This window comes from Crinia signifera, chromosome 3 (genome assembly GCF_055691185.1).
Source record: "Crinia signifera chromosome 3, ASM5569118v1, whole genome shotgun sequence".
NCBI classification, from domain to species: domain Eukaryota; kingdom Metazoa; phylum Chordata; class Amphibia; order Anura; family Myobatrachidae; genus Crinia; species Crinia signifera.
Window position 1 is genome coordinate 70,725,405 of NC_139219.1, and position 21,852 is coordinate 70,747,256.

Consider the following 21,852-nt stretch of genomic DNA (forward strand, 5'->3'; position numbering starts at 1 on the left):
TTCTCCCTCCATGCCCTAGTGGATGGTAGGGAATGAAATACCGCGTGTCAGCACAAGTCGGCTCAGAAAAACCACTGGGGCCTGATGTACACGCTATTCAAATGACTGTCCCAGAAATGAAAGATTTCCAAGACCTATTTGATAACAGCACACTAGGAAAACTACCCATCACATATCACATGAGGCTGGATGACTCTATTGCCCCCACTGTTTGTGCTCCCCGCAGAGTCCCCATTGCAATGAAGGACAAAATCATCCAAGAGCTACACAGAATGACGCAGCTAGGTGTCATTGCACCAATTAAAGAAGCAACACAATGGGTGTCTGCAATGGTAGCAGCTGCTAAAAAAGATGGGACTGTACGCTTATGCATCGACCCAGTGCACCTAAACAAGGCACTTTTACACCCCTACCACCCACTCCGCACCATCGAGCAGGTGATCGCCGACATGCCAGGTGCAACCGTCTTTAGCACCCTGAATGCCAAGTGTGGGTTTTGGCAGATCCCTCTGGACAGAGCCTCTTCCTTGCTTACTGCCTTCATGATCCCTATTGGGCGCTACGTCTTCCTCCGCATGCCCTATGGCATCACCACGGGCAGCAAAGTCTTCCAGCGATGCATGGAGCAACTGTTCGCTGGCTCTCCCTGTGACATCTTCGCTGACAACATCCTCGTCTGGGGCCGCACCAGAGAGGAGCATGATCAATGCCTCCACCAGGTACTCCAACGGGCTCCCACCCTCCACCTCAACCCTGACAAATGCAAGTTCAGAGTCACAGAGGTGGCATACGTGGGCCACCTCCTCACCGACAAGGGCGTCCTGCCAGACCCCAACAAGGTCTCTGCCGTCCTGCAGATGCCCCTCCCAGCAGACAAATTGACACTCCAGTGCTTCCTGGGGATGACCAACTACCTATCCAAGTTTCTGCCACAGTACAGCACTACCACTGCACCTTTGCGGCAGCTACTGCAACAGGACTCTAAGTGGTGTTGGTTGGACACACACACAGCTGCTGTCAACCAACTAAAGACCATGCTCACACAACCGCCAGTTTTGCAGCACTTCAACGTGCATGATCCTGTTGTCCTTGCTGCTGATGCTTCACAAAGTGGCCTCGGGGCTGTATGCCTTCAACTCCGCAAGCCGGTGGCATTTGCATCCAGGGCCCTCACTGACACGGAAACAAGATATGCACAATTGAAAAAGAACTGTTGGCACTTGTCTTTGCTTGCACACGTTTCCATTACTTCATCTATGGCCATCCTGTCGTGATTGAAACAGATCATCAACCCCTAATCACCATCCTGAGGAAACCTATACACTCTGCCTCTTCCCGCATACAAAGCATGATGCTTAAGCTCCAAAGGTACAATTTGGACGTTATTTACCAGCCAGGTCAGCATTGCTGATGCATTGTCCAGGGCATTCCTGCCTTCCACTGATACCCCTTTCACACCAAAAATGCAGAGACAAACCCAAGAATTAAATTCCAGGGACAAGCAGGGACATTCCCGGGTTGGGATCCATTCACACATGCTTTTGAAGCAGGGACAACCCGGGTCGGCACCTTTCACACTGAACCCGGGATGACCCTGCATTTCTATGAGAATAGCATTTGACTTGGGCAGCCCTGAGGACGAGTTTGAGGTCATGGCTGTAGAAGACCTTCCCACTAAACGGATGGAGGAGCTGCGTGCGGCCACCAGCACTGATGAGCTCTCCCAGCGTCTTGCTGACGTCATCCTCAATGGCTGGCCACCCTCATTCAGAGACTTGCCTCACTGTTTACGTCCCTTCTTCTGCATGAGGGATGAACTCACCATAGTTGATGGTGTCATTATGCGAGGTCACAGCTTTGTGATCCCAGCCGCTCTACAGTCCTCATACACCCAGCAGTTGCACCAGGGCCATGCAGGCCTGGAAACCACCAAGCGCAGGGCCCGAGAAACTGCATTCTGGCCCTCTATGTATGGTGACATTGAACGAGCCGTGTCTCTTTGTGCCCCCTGCAATGCCCTGCGTCCACATCAGCCACGGGAACCCATGCTGCTCCACGACATCCCGGACCTTCCTTAGTCCATTCTGGTGGCTGACCTGTTTGAATAGAGGGGGAAGGAGTACATGGTGCTTGTGGATTCTTACTCAGGCTGGTTCGAAATTAACTACTTCACCACCACCACAAGCCTGATGGTAATATCAAAACTAAAAAGGCACTTTGAAGCACATGGCACTCCACAGCAGCTCATCACCGATAATGCCATGCAATTCAACAGCAGAGAGTTCGAAGAGTTTGCCAACACTTGGGACTTTCAGCACATCACCAGTAGTCCTCACTATCCGCAATCCAATAGGTTGGCGGAGCGAGCAGTGCGCTCAGCAAAGCACTTGATGGAGAAGTGTGCACGAGATGGCTCAGACATATACCTAGCCCTGCTCAACCTGAGAAATACACCCAGAGACGGGTTACCCTCCCCTGCACAGTGTTTGTTGGCACGGTGCACCCGCACAATGCTCCCCATGGCAAAACAGCTCCTGGGGCCCAGAGTCGAATCCCAAGTGAGTGTTGGCATAAACAGACGCAGAGCAGGCTCCAAGGCGTCCTACGACAGATCTGCACATCACCTGCCACCACTTTCCCCAGGCCAACTTGTTTGCATACAGACTGAGCAAGGCTTCGATAGAACAGCAGTGGTGCAGCGTCCAGCAGAACGTCCCAATAGTTTTGTGGTGCAGTCTGATGATGCCTTGTATGAGCACATCCGCCGGCACCTGCTCAGTACAGCTGAAGAGGACTCTGCACAGCTGGGTCCATCAGTTACTGCCACTGCTGCAACCAATGCTACTGATGGTTCACATCATTTGGACGATCCCATCCCAGAGACCTTACCAGTGGCAGAGCCCTCCCAAACTGTCCAGGACAATCCCATGGGCTCACAGCACACCATCACCAGGTCCGGGCGGGTGTCCAAGCCCAATCCCAAGTTCCAAGACTTTGCTATATACAGTAGTCTTTCTCTTTCATCTTTATCTTCATTGTTATTCTAAATTGTTATAACCATGCATGTTGTGTCCTCTCAGTTTAAAAGGGGGGATGTAGATGCATCTGATGCATCTTGGTATTTGTAGTACCCAGGTTGTATCATCACTTCCAGTCACACGACTGGCCGGGCAGTCAGTGTTAGCCGGAGCTGGAATAAAGACGCACCTGTTTGAAGATGCACAGGTGTCCGTAAGGTTATTGATTCGCACACATCTACAATGGTAATCATAAATTAAGAGGGAAGTCCAGAAACAGAGCATTGTGTCCTTCCTGGAGAGGGTCATGTTGGGAGGTATGGTTACACACACAATGTGTCAGTAAGACAGTGCTATACAGAGTAGGTTAATATAGCTACACACAATGCTTCTGTAAGCTAGTGATATACAGGTTGGTCGTCCACATATATTTTTTGGGGCCTAGGGGTGCCGTGGAAAAATTCTGATACTCTAGGGCAGGCATTCCCAACCACGGTCCTCAAGGCACACCAACAGTGCAGGTTTTAGTGATATCCAGGCTTCAGCACAGATGGTTTAATCAGAATCCCTCAGATACTAATTAAGTCACCTGTGCTCAAGTCTGGATATCTACAAAACCTGCACTGTTGACGTGCCTTGAGGACCGTGGTTGGGAATGCCTGCTCTAGGGTGCCATGATTAAAAAAGATTGGGAACCCCTGGAGTAGGCTGATATAGTTACACACAATGCTTCAGTAAGCTAGTGCTATACAGAGTAGGATACTATAGTTACACACAATGCTTCAGTAAGCTAGTGCTATACAGAGTAGGATACTATAGTTACACACAATGCTTCAGTAATACCCCTTTTCGACATACTACCTGGGATTTTGTCCAGGTTTACCCGGGATTTTCAACCCAGGTCACTCCCAGGATTTTAGTAACAAACCCCCTTTCACACTACACCTCAAATCGGGGAAAAACCCGGGTATACCCCTTTCACACATAAGCCAGGCTTTTCAAGCATTTCAGTGTTTCATCATTAAAATAAGACACACCCCCGCAGGAAAAAAAAGCAACATCACATGTTTAAAACTGAAAAACCCGGGTAAACCCATTCAGACATAAGTCGGGTATTATACCCGGGAGTTAAATACCGGGAAAAACCCTGGTCAATTGCAGGTGCTCAGTATCCGGGAGTGAAATCCCGGGTATACCCTTTCAGACATACGCTAGTCCCGGGCGCGTTCATGTGAAAAAACCTGGGATTTTCGCGTATGTCTGAAAGGGGTATTAGCCAGTGCTATACAGGGTGAGCTGCTATAGACACACACACTGTGTCAGTAAGCCAGGGCTATACAGGGTGAGCTGCTATAGATACACACACTGGGGGTTATTCTGCTCGGTACGGTGGGACCGTATACGGGCGGATCGGGTTTTTTTTCATCTGCGCATGCTTAGCTTTCGCAATGCGCAGGTACGGCAACCTCACACCGCTCACGGACGGGTCTCTCCGTGTGAAAAAACCTGTCTGCAAGAGTACGGTCATTGTGGGCGGCATGGGGGCGTTTTTAGGGGAGCGGCCGGAATAATGAGGAAAACTGGGCGTAAACATGGGCGTACACCAAAAATGTACGGTGCTATAACCGCTCGATCAGCGAACGTACCGTGCATTTTAGCCCAAAAACAGGCGGACGCCGAAGATAGCTCCAGACCACCCCTAGAGATACCGTATGAGAGCGGACGCCTGGGTCTGCTAATTAATGCTGATTACCACACAAACACATACACCTGAATGTAATAAGTAATGCTGCAGCCTATTAAGTGAAAACCATTATTTCACTACCTGCAAGCCACACACAGCCCTCAAACACATTGGAAGCATATCTTTCTACACTTCAACATGTAAAGGTTGGTTTAATTTTAGGTAACATTCATTCAAAGACCTGCTTATGTATGTCAAGGTAGTTATTTTATAACCATCTACACCCAATCAGAAAGTGTTTTGGTATACTTTAAAAAGCAGGACACTCAATTCACAGAAGTCAACATGTGTCAACTTTTTCACTGTAGCACAAACATACCAGTTTTTTATATAGAAAAAGACACATAAACCACATCTAAGACCAACAAGGATGTTTGAGCAATGTCCTAAGGCCATGGCCACTATTTTGCACACAATCTTTTTATTTTAGCCCAACGACATACATTATGCAATTTCATATCTGCTATGTGCACTGTGGCGTACGCTCAGATATACGCAAGATGTCGGTGGTAAAACGGACGAGACCCGTCCCTATACGGTGGCGTACGCTCTGTTGTACGCCAGTTACCGATGTCTAAGAGGGGATTCGTCCGTGTACGGTGGCATACGCTCAAGTGTACGCCACTCCCCTTTGTCGGTGTTTGTGACCGTCCGTGTGCGGCTGTTCTGTAGGCGGACTTACGCTCACTGTCCGCGTACGGGAAACGTACGGTGAAAAAGACCGTACGTACGTTCCACCAACCGAATCAGAATAAGGCCCCCTGTGTCAGTAAGCCAGTTGCTATACAGGGTGAGCTGCTATAGTTACACACAATGCGTCAGTAAGCCAATGCTATACAGGGTAGGCTACTATAATTAAATGCAATGTGTCAGTAAGCCAGTGCTATACAGAGTAGACTACTATAGTCACACACAAGGTGTCAGTAAACTAGAGCTATACAGAGAAGTCTATTATAATTAAACACAATTTGTCAGTAAGTCAGTGCTATTACAGGGTGAGCTGCTAAATTTACATAACATGTGTCAGTAAGCCAGTGCTATACAGAGTAGGCTACTATAGTTACACACAATGTGTCAGTAAGCCAGTGCTATACAGAGTAGGCTACTATAGTTACACACAATGCGACCATCGAATGATGGGGGAGGTTTCCTGAGATGGAGGAGGCGTATTCCGTGAAAAATACGCGTGCGGTCCGTTCGGCCAGCTTCTTACCGCGTACGGACGGAGTTGGCGATCCGTATGGAAGGCGGGGTTTCGCACGCACGGTCCTGGCCGCATATTCGATCCGGCCGCACCGATCCGAATAAGGGCCAATGTGTCAGTAATCCAGTGCTATACAGGGTAGGCTACTATAGTTACACACAATGCGTCAGCAAGCCAGTGCTATACAGGGGGAACTGCTATACTGTAGTTACTCACAAAGAGTCAGTAAGCCAGTGCCATACAGGTAGGCTGCCATAGATACACATGATGTGTCAGTAAGCCTGTTCTATACAGGGTAGGCTGCTATAGATTCACACAATGTGTCAGTAAAACGTGCTATACAGGGTAGGCTGCTTTAGATACATGTAATGTAAGCTCTCACGAGCAGGGCCCTCTCTCCTCATGTGCCTTTCTTAGAATATATAAACCACTGCCACCCTGATGATTGTTTAAGTGTCCTTTCCCCTGATGCAACCATCCATATTAACCATGTATTTGTCCTAAACTGTCTTGTACTTTAATTCGGTATGTGTTTTTGCTCATAACTATGCTCTGTAAAGCGCTGCGTAATTTGTGTGCGCTATATAAGAAACTGTTAATAAATAAATAAATAATAAATAATTTGTCAGCAAGTCAGTGCTATACAGGGTAGGCTACTATAGTTAAACACAATTTGTCAGTAAAACGTGATATACAGGGTAGGTAGATGTTACACTGACGGTCAGAGGGCAGTGATTCACGCCCAACATTCAGTTTATAAATCGTTAATGGTATCATTCAGTGTTTAAGACCTAGATCATTGCTTGCTAACAATATTGCATAGAGGTGATTCAGTATAACCAATCAGCCTTCGGCAGCTATCTATCCTATGGCTTACAGGTAACTCCACTATTGAGCCCTTCTGTCTAGGCCACACACAGTAACCTATCACTGTTACCATAACAACACAGGTGTTCCGCCAGTGCGCATTTCACTTTAATGGCTTTATCAGGGTCGCACATGACCAGTAGCGGTGCCTGAACTGACCTTCTGAGAGCACAGAGGCTGAAGCAGCACTGACAGACCCCTACGCAAACTTTAGTATGGTACTTGGCAAGGCCTGATACACTTGACAGCATTAAGACATGTTATATTGGTATAAAAAACCCTGCCCCAATCTGCAAAGCGCCTCCCATTTTGGTAATATATTTGCCCCTTTCAGGGATGTAAATAGAGGCAGGTAGGAGATATGCTATTCTGCCCTTGCTTAAACATACACATAGTCTAAAGGTGGCCATACACACGCAGATTTATCTTCAGATCTGGCTGCTTGGAACAAAAACATGGTTATGGGTGAGAGCAAATTACAGTTGACCATACTAGTGTATGGGCACCACTTTATTTTTATACATATATTTGCCTGTATGGCTGCTGCTAATACCTGTGTGATGACATCACAATGGCCCTGTGATAACAGTGATTCTATGATGTCACAATGCCTGGTGAGCCAGGACGGAACACTAGGAGTCATTCTGTTGCCTGGTCCCGACTTGTGCAGTCAGAGCTTTTGAACGTGTCTGATTATTCAGCATTTTCAGTTCATATATTGTGTTTGGAGAGGAGCAAGGAGAGAGAGGAGAGAAAGGAGGAAAGAGGAGACAAACGGGAGCAGCCGTGCGCTGTGTCCCGTTCTATATTGGCAAGGTAAGTGCGCTCTTATTTCTATTCATACTTTTTTGTTTGAGCAATTAGGGTTCTTCATGGATTTCTTAAGGGGCGAGGCTCACCTGAAAGTGGGCGTGTCATAGCATAGAAGGTGGTTATGTCCCAATTTAGTGGGTGTTTCAGGGGGTCTTTACCCAAACCTGAGTGGTTATTTATTATTTATAGCACTGCCGGTTCCCAATAACCCCCAACATTTTTGGCATTCAATATAAGCTAAAATGGTTATTCGATTCCAGTGGGTTCCTGAGTCACCCCCCCTACACCCCCCCCCCCCCCCCCCCCCCCCCGACCAACACACACACACACACATAAACACTTTTTTATTTTGGTTTAAACCCTTTCTTTTTGTTGGTGGTTAAATAATCACAATTTGCATGTGACAATGGGCACCGATATTATGCCCACATTTCACTGCAAATTAGGTTGTTGATAAATGGGCTTTAAATAATAAAGCCCTTTATTTCCCCCATTACTCCATTATGGTATTGTATTCGCTGATACCTGCATTTCTGTGGTCAGTTGTGTAACACATATTTATACTGATCCTACTAGCGGAGCATTGTGATTCCGGATTATAATCATATGAATATGGAATGAATTGTAACATTGTGACAGGAGATCGGGGACCATATTCACTTTTTGCTTTTCATTGCGCCCAGAGAGGTCACATATAGTAGCGTAAAGGGCTCGCTTGGCTGCCTATTTCCTCTGCCTATCAAGCAGGTAAACTCCATTCCGCCAAAGGCACGCCCACCTCACCACACAAATACCCGCACTATGCTGCAACGCGTACGCTTACACATTTACGCGTAAGCAGCCGCACAGAGGAGAAATCGTTCGATGGTTACTCACCACCGAATGATTTTTCCTCTGTCCATTATGACTAGAAGGGATATTTGTGTATAGCTTATTTGTTATTAAATATTTATATTTTATCTTTAATTAAGGTGACGCAGTGAGTCAAACTTGCTACAAGAGGAGAAATGGCCCAATTGCCATCAGAGAGCCAAGCCAAACAAGAACCCCGGGAGAGGCAGATGCCCCCGGCACCGCGGGTAAGACAGGCCCCACCGCCTCCCCGCGAGAGAAAGGCCCCACCGCCTCCCCGTGAGAGAAAGGCACCACCACCTCCCTGCGAGAGAAAGGCACCTCCGCATGCCAGCGAGAGAAAGGCCCCACCGGCTCCGAGGGAAAGACAGGCCCCACCGGCACCAAGGGAGAGACAGGCCCCACCGGCACCAAGGGAGAGACAGGCCCCACCGGCACAGAGGGAGAGAAAGGCTTCCTCACCATTGAGGAATTCGCCCCCGTCAATATCCACGGGGTGGCAAGAGCCCCTGTCAAGATCAACGGAATGGTATACGCTCCCATCACCATCCATGGAGAGGCAAGAGCCCCCGTTCCAATCCACGGAGTGGCATGAGAACCCATTATCCATGGACTGGTATTCGCCCCCGAAAACATCCAATGAGTGGTATTCGCCCCCGGAAACATCCACAGTGTGGCCAGAGACCCCAGAAACATCCATGGAGTGGCAAGAGAACCCATTATCCATGGACTGGTATTTGCCCACGAAAACATCCACGGAGTGGCAAGAGTCCCAGGAAGCATCCACGGAGTGGCAAGAGTCCCAGGAAGCATCCACAGAGTGGCAAGAGTCCCAGGAAGCATCTACGGAGTGGCAAGAGTCCCCGGAAGCATCCACGGAGTGGCAAGAGTCCCCGGAAGCATCCATGGAGTGGTATACGCCCCCCGTCACCACCCACAGAGTGGTATACGCCCCCATCACCATCCACGGAGTGGTATGCACCCCCGTCACCGTCAAGGGAGTGGCATGCGCCCCCGTCACCATTTACGGAGTGGCAAGCGTCCCTGTCACTGGAGTGGCATGCACCCCCTACTCCATCCAAGGAGTGGTATGCACCCCTGTCACCATCACGGAGTGGCATGCACTCACAATGTAGAGGTGTCCCACTACATTTCAACTCGTTAAATATGGAATATTGCACATAACAACCAATCAGACTGTATCTATTTTCTCCTATACGATACTAAATAAATGAGTAGTCTAGATAATAGACTAATTATTTATTTAGTATTGTCTAGGAGATACTAGATAGAATCTGATTGGTTGTTATGGGCAACATCCCATCTTCAACAGAATTCCCATCTTATACCCCATCATGTGTTATTTCCAACAACAATTTGGGTAATAAAATGAGTGGTGAATAATACTGTATCTCTGTGGTTATTTCCTCATTTGGAGTGTCAGAATATGTAAAATAAAACATGTGCATATTTACTTTTTTAAATATGTCTACACACATCTCAGAGGGTTCCTTGGTCTATGAGAAGACCTAGCCATTACCCGATTATTCTGTCTGCACACATCTCAGTGGACTCCTTGGTCTATGAGAAGGACCTAGCCATTACCCATCATTCTCCTGTCTACACACATCTCAGATGGTTCCTTGGTCTATGAGGAGACATAGCCATTACCCATGATTCTTCTGTCTACATACATCTCAGAGGGTTCCTTGGTTCCTTTCACCTATCTACAGACATCTCAAAGGGTTTCTTGATCTATGAGGAGACATAGCCATTACCCCATCATTCTCCTGTCTACACACAACTCAGATGGGTTCCTTGGTCTATGAGGAGATGCAGCCATTACCCCATCATTCTCCTGTTTACACACATCTCAGAGGGTTCCTTGCTTTGGTCCATGCAGTATTTAAAATAGCCATTAAAACCCTGTAATTTCAGTAATGTTACAAATGCCTGGGGAGTTCATACAGTAGGTTGCGGCCCATTCAAAAAGTTACCTCAGGAACAAAATGTCCGCTTCACAAAGCGCTGCAGTGAGGCCCCTAGTTTACAGTGACTGATATTTTGCATCTTCCTAACAAGTTTGTGCTAAAATACTACACACAATGCAAAATTAGCATTGCTGTTTGTCAAAAAGTGTATTATTAGGTCAACGGTCATTAGGTCAACCACTATTGGTCGACAGTGAAAAGGTCTACATGCACTATGGTTGACATGGACTAAAGTTTGAGACAAGCAAAAGGCTGACATGACTTTTTAAGATTTTTAGTGCCTAGGTCAACAACAGTCGACAGACCCTCAAATAGTGTACCAAGTACCCTCGTATGGTGCCTCCCTCGCCATACTTTACCATTACCAATTGTAGGCCACGTGGATAATAAATTATAACAAGTTATCCGAGTGAAAAAGGTTGGAAAGAGATAAATTAACAGCCAATCAGCTTCTAACTGCCATGTTACGGCCTGCGTTTCAAAAATGTCAGCTAAGAGCTGATTGGTTGGTACCTTAGCTCTCTCCAATCTTTGATAAATATCCTCCTTACAGACACAGCAGGCTTCTTCCGAACATTTCAAGTCCAGCGCTTATTTGGTGCAGACAAGGAAATGGGTAATTATGTCCTGACAATACAGTGTACAGCATACAAAAAGGCCGACAAGCCTTGATGAACAGCACACGTGGCACACTTATCTCTCTCCTTATGTATACACCACTGGAGAGTGGTATAGTCAGATGATTATCGACCACACACCGGATTATTTGGCCACACTTTATTTCCTACAAAAGGAGAAGAGGAGACGCCCAATCCCATATAGGGATGTATGGTATTTTCTCCCCACTCTGACATCTTCGGTGATGGGTATCCATATATAACAAGAATCCCTTTCAATACTGCAGTCATCTCTACTGTATAAACCAGTTTGAGGCGGAGAAGAGGAGACTAATATACCTTCATAGGGATGTATTTTTCTATTGATAGCGCTGATGAACGAGACACGATTTCATTTGCTCTTGCATATGATCTTTTTCTTTCACGTGTTTATATGGTGTGGGGACACCATCCCTGTGTCTTCATCCACCAAGATGCATTCTAAGCGCAATTTGAACACCTTTATATTACTTTCATACTATAGAGTAGGCTACTATAGTTAAACACAATGTGTCAGTAAGCCAGTGCTATTACAGGGTGAGCTGCTAAACTTACACACAATATGTCAGTAAGTCAGTGCTATACAGGGTAGGCTACTATAGTTACACACATTGTGTCAGTAAGCCAGTGCTATACAGGGTGAACTGCTATAGATACACACAATGTGTCAGTAAGCCAGTTCTATATAGGGTAGGCTGCTATAGATACACACAATATGTCAGTAAGCCAGTTCTATATAGGGTAGGCTGCTATAGATACACACAATATGTCAGTAAGACGTGCTATACAGGGTAGGCTGCTATAGATACATGTAATGCGTCAGTAAGCCAGTGCTATTACAGGGTAGGCTGCTATAGATACATGTAATGCGTCAGTAAGCCAGTGCTATTACAGGGTAGGCCACTATAGTTACACACAATGTGTCAGTAAGCCAGTGCTATAAAGAGTAGGCTACTATAGTTACACACAATGTGTCAATAAGACAGTGCTATATAGGGTAGGCTTCTATAGTTACACACACAATGTGTCAGTAAGCCAGTGCTATACAGGGTAGGCTACTATAGTTACACACATTGGGGGGTATTCAAATGTTGGTCTGTTCTTTTTTTCACGCCTATTCTCCCTTTTTTTCACAACATTTATATGTTGTGATATTAGTTTGCTATTCAATTCTTCTCCGTCTTTTAAAAGTTGACAGTTTTTTAAACATCTTTTACTTCAGTCATTTTCAATGGGCTTCGTATTCAAATGTTTGGTGATAAGTTTCACGCCTTTTAATAGTCGTCTAAAATTGGTCAATTTCTTGTCATTTTATTCACCTGGGTGTCGGGTGGTGATAAAAGTGTTATTTTATTTATTTATTTTTAAAAATGAATGGCTTATTTAATTAAATTTCCATTTTTTATAATATTTATATTTATAATATTCGGGTTGGCATTCATCGTGGGGTGGCGTTAACAATGGGGGGGGGGGGGGCATTTCACATGTAAAATACCCATAAGGGTGGGTATACAATGAAAAATCGGGTCCATTGGCCCATTTAACATTGTCCCTATGTAAAATCGCGTCCATCGCATCGGTCGCAACGCATGCCTTAACTTAAGGCATGCGATGGACGCGATTTTTTAATTGTCAGGGAAAAGTCTAAAAATAGCCCTGAAATCGCGTTGGTCGCGATCACCTGCGACGGGCGCCGTGCTAGCAAACAAGTAAACAAGTACCAAAAAAATCATACAAAAAGGTGTAAGACTGGCCGGGTAGGATAATTTTTTATTTTTACCCTTTTCCATATCTATTTTTTTAATATGTACAGTAAGTTAATACAGTTTTAATATCCATTGTCAAATAACACCATAGAAATAGGTGTGGGACTGGCCAGTTGGAAGGGGAGGATGAAGGCCAGATAGATTAGGGGTACTTAGAGAAAACAAAAGCATGCTCTAGTTAGATAATAGCCGGCCCTAGGCATAGGCAAACAAGGCTAATGCATAGGGGCATTCAAAGCCTAGGAGCGGTGAGGAAGGGACCACTAGCTATCTGCTGCTAGGCACAGTAGTGGATTTATCAATAGGCAACCCCTTTCAGAGGTGCACTCTGCACTGTCTCTGAAACTTACCAGCGGTATGCCGACAGGCCCTGGGCATGTAGGTTGTTTCTAACCTACATGCACATTTGTGTCACCCACTACTCAAAAATTAAATGTTCTTTTAACTATTAATGTGAATAGAAATATTAGGGCCAGAGATGGGCAGGGTGTGCCAGGGGACATCCATTGTCAGACGCACACACAGATTTATGTATGACATATTCACCATATTATAAAACAATATGAGTGATGCTGAATGAAGTATATAATCAAAGAAATCAGAAGAGATGTTTATAGATGTTTGTACCTGTGTTCTGTACACTTGTTCTCTCCTTCAGGAGGACGTCACCCAGGATCTGCCGGTAGTACACTAACAAGGGCATATGGCACATACTGCCAACCAACGTCTCTGGAAGTAGACTGCAAATAACATAAAGAAATGTAATTTAGTGAAAAGCCTGACACAAGATATACAGTATATCGTACAACTGTATCTGTTCTATTGTGATACATAAAAGAGACATTGGGGCGGATGTATTAAGCCTTAACAAGACATAAATGCAAGGGTGATAAAGAAAGATAAACATCCAGCCAATCAGCTCCTCCAGATTGACTGTAACATGGCAGTTAGGATGTGATTGGCTGGACGTTTATCTCTTTTATCACCCTTGCATTTATCTCTTATTAAGGCTTAATACATCTGCTCCTCTGTGAGAAGTTTGCTACTTTTCATAGGCTCTTTTCATTTGACAAAATATAACTGTACTAGTCAGTGGGGTAATGCCACACACGAAATGCCCTTGTCATTAACACCACACATCAAAATTCCCCTTTCACTATAAACCACACACCATAATGCCCACTATACATTATGCCACACACCATAATGCCCCAACACCGTAATGCCCCTTACACATTACACCAAACACCGTAATGCCCCTTACATATTACACCACACACCGTATTGCCGCTTAGATTAGGCTGCGGGGGGGGGGGGGGGGGGGGCAGGTCATTAAGGTTATGTACTATCAATCACGCTGAACACAGGGGTACCTCAGGGCTATGTATTGAAGCTGTGCCTCTATTCTATTTTACTTTTGACTGTAAACCAGTTTATGAGTCAAATATTAGCAGTAGGTTTGCAGATGATACGACAGTGTTAGGACCTATTAGCAATAATGATGAAACAACCTACAGAGAGGAAATACAACACTTGGCTGGGTGGTGCAGTGATAACAATTTGTTTCTTAATGCTAGTAAAACAAAATAGATTGTTGTGGATTTTAGGAGAAAGAAATATAATCAGGTTTTACTGGCCTCCAGTAACATGAATCACAAATGGAAGGCCTCTTGTAACAAGTATCACGGCCTGGAGGTCTCCAGTAACATGAATCACAAATGGAAGGCCTCCAGTAACAAGTATCACGGACTGGAGGTCTCCAGTAGCATGTATCACAAACTGGAGGTCTCTGGTAACAAGTATCACAGTCTGGAGGTCTCCAGTAACAAGTATCACAGACTGGTGGTCTCCAATAACAATTATCAGGTCTGGAGTTTTTCAGTAACAAGTATCATAGATTGGAGGTCTCCAGAGAGCAGGGAGCACAGACTAGAGGTCTCCGGTATCAAGTATCACAGACTGGAGGTCTCCAGTAACATGTATCACAGACTGGTGGTCTCCAATTACAAGTATCACAGACTGGTGGTCTCCAGGGAGAAGGGAGCACAGACTGGAGGTCTCCGGTAACAAGTATCACAGACTGGATGTCTTCAGTAACATGTATCACAGACTGGTGGTCTCCAATAACAAGTATCACAGACTGGTGGTCTCCAGGGAGAAGGGAGCACAGACTGGAGGTCTCCGGTAATATGTATCACAGACTGGAGGTCTCCAGTAACAAGTATCACGGACTGGAGGTCTCCAGTAACAAGTATCACGGACTGGAGGTCTCCAGTAACAAGTATCACGGACTGGAGGTCTCCGGTAACAAGTATCACAGACTGGAGGTCTCCGGTAACAAGTTTCACAGACTGGTGGTCTCCAATAACAAGTATCAGGACTGGAGTTTTTCAGTAACAAGTATCATAGACTGGAGGTCTCCAGAGAGCAGGGAGCACAGACTGGAGGTCTCCGGTATCAAGTATCACAGACTGGATGTCTCCAGTAACATGTATCACAGACTGGTGGTCTCCAATAACAAGTATCACAGATTGGTGGTCTCCAGGGAGAAGGGAACACAGATTGGAGGTCTCCGGTAACAAGTATCACAGACTGGAGGTCTCTGGTAACAAGTATCACAGACTGGAGGTCTCCAATAACAAGTATCACAGACTGGTGGTCTCCAGGGAGAAGGGAACACAGATTGGAGGTCTCCGGTAACAAGTATCACAGACTGGAGGTCTCTGGTAACAAGTATCACAGACTGGAGGTCTCCAATAACAAGTATCACAGACTGGTGGTCTCCAGGGAGAAGGGAACACAGATTGGAGGTCTCCGGTAACAAGTATCACAGACTGGTGGTCTCCAATAACAAGTATCACAGACTGGTGGTCTCCAGGGAGAAGGGATCACAGACCGGAGGTCTCCGGTAACAAGTATCACAGACTGGAGGTCTCCAGTAACAAGTATCACGGACTGGAGGTCTCCAGTAACAAGTATCACAAATGGAAGGCCTCCAGTAACAAGCAACGGACTGGAGGTCTCCAGTAGCATGTATCACAAACTGGAGGTCTCTGGTAACAAGTATCACAGACTGGAGGTCTCCAGTAACAAGTATCACAGACTGGTGGTCTCCAATAACAATTATCAGGTCTGGAGTTTTTCAGTAACAAGTATCATAGATTGGAGGTCTCCAGAGAGCAGGGAGCACAGACTAGAGGTCTCCGGTATCAAGTATCACAGACTGGAGGTCTCCAGTAACATGTATCACAGACTGGTGGTCTCCAATAACAAGTATCACAGACTGGTGGTCTCCAGGGAGAAGGGAGCACAGACTGGAGGTCTCCGGTAACAAGTATCACAGACTGGATGTCTTCAGTAACATGTATCACAGACTGGTGGTCTCCAATAACAAGTATCACAGACTGGTGGTCTCCAGGGAGAAGGGAGCACAGACTGGAGGTCTCCGGTAATATGTATCACAGACTGGAGGTCTCCAGTAACAAGTATCACGGACTGGAGGTCTCCGGTAACAAGTATCACAGACTGGAGGTCTCCGGTAACAAGTATCACAGACTGGTGGTCTCCAATAACAAGTATCAGGACTGGAGTTTTTCAGTAACAAGTATCATAGACTGGAGGTCTCCAGAGTGCAGGGAGCACAGACTGGAGGTCTCCGGTATCAAGTATCACAGACTGGATGTCTCCAGTAACATGTATCACAGACTGGTGGTCTCCAATAACAAGTATCACAGACTGGTGGTCTCCAGGGAGAAGGAAACACAGATTGGAGGTCTCCGGTAACAAGTATCACAGACTGGAGGTCTCTGGTAACAAGTATCACAGACTGGAGGTCTCCAATAACAAGTATCACAGACTGGTGGTCTCCAGGGAGAAGGGAACACAGATTGGAGGTCTCCGGTAACAAGTATCACAGACTGGAGGTCTCTGGTAACAAGTATCACAGACTGGAGGTCTCCAATAACAAGTATCACAGACTGGTGGTCTCCAGGGAGAAGGGAACACAGATTGGAGGTCTCCGGTAACAAGTATCACAGACTGGTGGTCTCCAATAACAAGTATCACAGACTGGTGGTCTCCAGGGAGAAGGGATCACAGACCGGAGGTCTCCGGTAACAAGTATCACAGACTGGAGGTCTCCAGTAACAAGTATCACGGACTGGAGGTCTCCAGTAACAAGTATCACAAATGGAAGGCCTCCAGTAACAAGCAACGGACTGGAGGTCTCCAGTAGCATGTATCACAAACTGGAGGTCTCTGGTAACAAGTATCACAGACTGGAGGTCTCCAGTAACAAGTATCACAGACTGGAGGTCTCCAGTAACAAGTATCACAGACTGGTGGTCTCCAATAACAATTATCAGGACTGGAGTTTTTCAGTAACAAGTATCATAGATTGGAGGTCTCCAGAGAGCAGGGAGCACAGACTGGAGGTCTCCAGTATCAAGTATCACAGACTGGAGGTCTTCAGTAACATGTATCACAGACTGGTGTTCTCCAATAACAAGTATCACAGACTGGTGGTCTCCAGGGAGAAGGGAGCACAGACTGGAGGTCTCCGGTAACAAGTATCACAGACTGGATGTCTTCAGTAACATGTATCACAGACTGGTGGTCTCCAATAACAAGTATCACAGACTGGTGGTCTCCAGGGAGAAGGGAGCACAGACTGGAGGTCTCCGGTAACAAGTATCACAGACTGGAGGTCTCCAGTAACAAGTATCACGGACTGGAGGTCTCAAGTAACAAGTATCACGGACTGGAGGTCTCCAGTAACAAGTATCACGGACTGGAGGTCTCCGGTAACAAGTATCACAGTCTGGAGGTCTCCAGTAACAAGTATCACGGACTGGAGGTCTCCAGTAACAAGTATCACGGACTGGAGGTCTCCAGTAACAAGTATCACGGACTGGAGGTCTCCAGTAACAAGTATCACAGACTGAAGGTCTCCGGTAACAAGTTTCACAGACTGGTGGTCTCCAATAACAAGTATCAGGACTGGAGTCTTTCAGTAACAAGTATCATAGACTGGAGGTCTCTAGAGAGCAGGGAGCACAGACTGGATGTCTCCAGTAACATGTATCACAGACTGGTGGTCTCCAATAACAAGTATCACAGACTGGTGGTCTCCAGGGAGAAGGGAACACAGATTGTAGGTCTCAGGTAACAAGTATCACAGACTGGAGGTCTCCAGTAACAAGTATCACAGACTGTGGTCTCCAGGGAGAAGGGAGCACAGACTGGAGGTCTCCGGTAACAAGTATCACAGACTGGAGGTCTCCAGTAACATGTATCACAGACTGGTGGTCTCCAATAACAAGCAACACAGACTGGTGGTCTCCAGGGAGCAGGAAGCACAGACTGGAGGTCTCCGGTAACAAGTATCACAGACTGGACGTCTCCAGTAACAAGTATCACGGACTGGTCTCCAGTAACAAGAATCAGGACTGGAGTTTTTCAGTAACAAGTATCATAGACTGGAGGTCTCCAGAGAGCAGGGAGCACAGACTGGAGGTCTCCAGTATCAAGTATCACAGACTGGAGGTCTCCAGTAACATGTATCACAGACTGGTGGTCTCCAATACCAAGCAACACAGACTGGTGGTCTCCAGGGAGCAGGAAGCAAAGACTGGAGGTCTCCGGTAACAAGTATCACGGACTGGAGGTCTCCAGTAACAAGTATCACAGACTGGAGGTCTCCGGTAACAAGTCACGGACTGGAGGTCTCCGGTAACAAGTATCAGGACTGGAGGCCTCAAAGGGAGTAGGTACCACAGAATCCTTTGTAACTGTACCACTTTATATGTTGATAAGGACTGTGCTGATTTTCTCTGGTGGATAACCATGAGTTGGGTAATCTGTCTGGTTACATAGTCTAGGATTCTACCTGGTGTTTCCATCATTTACAGTAGTCCAGTTAAAATGAAGTGACCTGCAGAATGAGCACCGTGTACGGACATGATTAATAGTGTCAATCAATGACATGTGATCTGCACATACTTTAACATGTCTCTCCTCCTCCTATTCAGAGATCTAAGCTTCACCAGTAGCCGGGGCTGTCTTCTCTGCGTCATCATTTGGTGAAAGACGCCACTGTTTGCTACAGGATAAAGCATTGTGTTATTCACTACAGTAGACAGTAACAACATGCAGCATATTATTCTGTTTACTTTCAAGAAATTATAAAAGTAGTCATTATACAACATGTTCAGTATGTTTTGTATTTTCTATAAAAAAAATCACAGGTACTTGTTTCGTAGCACGGCGCCAACTAAGTTATTTGCTTAGTGGGCTATTCTGCATACTGAAATCGCATCGCATGGCTTTCTGTGCCTTGCGATGCGTGTGATGCGATGTGCGATACGATCTCAGTAGTTAATATGGTAAAACACCTAAAACAGCCCCACTATCCACATCACCCCGAAGAGTGGCGAGCACAGCGAGCCCCGCAAGGTGCGGCGGAACGCGTCCTCTGACATTTTCATACCCCCACTATCCACGATGGTGTGGAGTTGATCTTATATAGTGTGGCGAGCGCAGCGAGCCACCGAGCCCAAAGCGAGCCCCCCGAGGGGACGCGGATTACTTTACATGTATTTCGCGTCCCCTCACGGGGCTCGCCACGCTTCGTGCTCGGTGGCTCACTCCGCTCGCCACACTATATAAAATAACCCCATGCCAACATGGATAGTGGGGTAAGAAAAAGTTGGGAGGACGCGTAATGCGTACGCTGGCCATGCTTCGGGGTGACGTGGATAGTGGTGGTGTTTTAGGTGTTTTACCACATGAACTACTTAGATCGCATCGCACATCTCATGCCACAAAAAAGGCCCATGTGATGCGATGTGATTTGAGTCAGGGTGCAGAGAAGAAATTAACTAAATTAACTACTGAGATCACATCGCATCGCACGCATCACAAGGCACAAAAGGGCTATGCAATGTGCGATGTGATTTCACTACGCTACCGTACATATGTTAATTGGGCGCCGTGCTAGGAAACAAGTACCAAATCACATATACCAGTGATTCCCAAACTTGCTTTAAATAGGGCACCCTAGAGGATCAGAATTTTTTTTGGTTATAGAAGAAAAATCGAATTGAAATCGAATCAAAATCAAACGGAATTTTTACGCATTCTATTTTAATTTGAGGCCAATGCTTGGCCCCGCGGCATCGAAATGAAATAGAAAAATAGACTGTGCAGACGAGACTATATAGTACAGATCTGTGCTATGTAGTCTAAATCTAACGTGTACACCGAGCCATGCGATTTGATCCCGAATGCATTGGGATTGAATAGAAAGTAAATCACACCGTGTGTACACCCCTTTCAGTTCAGTTAAGTGATGAGGGACAGTGTTTGTCCACATATTTTAGGATTGGATGCCACAAGCACTGTTTTTTTCTATTGCATTCACTATAAAAAATTTAACGGTCCAGGACCACCAACCCAGAAAGCAGCACACACAGTGGGGGTGGTTCTGAGTACCAAAAAACAACCCACCCCCCAACCCCCAACAAAGGCAAGAGACTGGATACAATATCACTTTGCCCCTCACGACAAACTGTCGCAATTTGCGGGTCACTGTGGAGAAGGTGAAGCCAATGTGATGTAGTTCCATCAGAGTTGCGTTATTTATGACCATTCCTCCTCCCAAAAAAAACAGGAATCGTGGGGCTTAAGGTGTGTACACACATTGCGATTCGCTTTCCATTCCATCCCGATTCGATTGGGATCGAATTGGGATTGAATAAGAATCAGTTTTATTGTCCAGATTTACTTTCGTAAACTTGGAATTTGTTTCTGGTTAACATTGCAACTGCCAGGAGACAGTAGAACAAGGGGGACATACAACATTCTTAAGGTGGCCATACATCAGAAAGATATTGTACCCAATCATACAATCTCAATTGATTGTAAAATGGATTGTATGCAGATTGTGTGCACATTGTGTGTCCAAAAACCACCAAGGACTGCCGAAGAATTGAAGGGAAATTGGACACAATCATGAGCGCAATCGATCTTAAGATCAATCTTTCTGATGTATGGCCAGCATTAGCCCTCGGGTAGCACAGTGTATATTACTTCACAGTTATTTGGTTTTGGGGCATGCTAGTCTTGTTCAGTTGGTGGACCGCTTGAGGAAAGAATCATTTTTAACTTCTAGTTGACTTTACAGGAAGGGCCCTGAAGCATCTGCCAGATGGAAGCATTTTGAGGAATTCATGGCCAGGATGCAGTTGGTCTACAATGACCAGTACGTTTCTCGACTCTGAACAAGTACCGGTCCTGAACAGAGGGGAGGTCAGTACTGATGATCTTTTCAACCTCCCTGAATTGCGATCGAATTGCAAAGCAAGCAAAACATATTCGATTTTGACTATATAGTACAGATTTTTCTTGCCTGTACTATTTTTCTACATGATTTACAATAAACGGGAACACACATCTACATCGAATCTGGATTGAATGCGGCTGAAAACTTTGATTTTGATTAGATTTTGACTATATAGTCAAAGTTAGTCAGAATCGCACCGTGTGTGCACTGCATTAGTGTAATCTATTTATATATAGAATTCCCCCCCTGAAAAATACCCCGCCAGTGCAACCCAAGCAAATGCTTTGGGGCACCCCTGGGTGCCTTGGAACCACTGACAAACTACATCAGACATGAGTAAAAAACATTCCCAGTGCATACCACGTCTGGATATAGATGGATCCACTTCTACTCCACGTTCATAGGGAGTGCCACCGTTCAATGTCAGTTCATAGGTCCTAAAAAAGAAAATGTGGTCATGTCCATATTACTATTACTATTTTATATGAAAGTTATGTATGACGATATTCATGTTAAAGTTATGTATCACACGCAGTTATACAAGTGTATGATCAGAATCATGTACAGTAACCCTAAAGGCCCCCTAGTACATTCGCACACT

General features: G+C 45.8%; 1 protein-coding gene across 1 annotated transcript in view; it reads right to left on the bottom strand.

Moving 5' to 3' along the window:
• Positions 1-21,852, bottom strand: part of LOC146063528 (nephrocystin-1-like) — a 204,840-nt gene that overhangs the window by 150,426 nt on the left and 32,562 nt on the right. The window contains exons 16-18 of the mRNA XM_083175967.1: positions 21,612-21,688; positions 18,911-19,010; positions 13,538-13,650 (exon numbers count right to left, since the gene is read on the bottom strand). Of these exons, the coding sequence (XP_083032093.1) occupies positions 13,538-13,650; positions 18,911-19,010; positions 21,612-21,688 (290 nt within the window). The remainder of the gene's footprint in view (positions 1-13,537; positions 13,651-18,910; positions 19,011-21,611; positions 21,689-21,852) is intronic.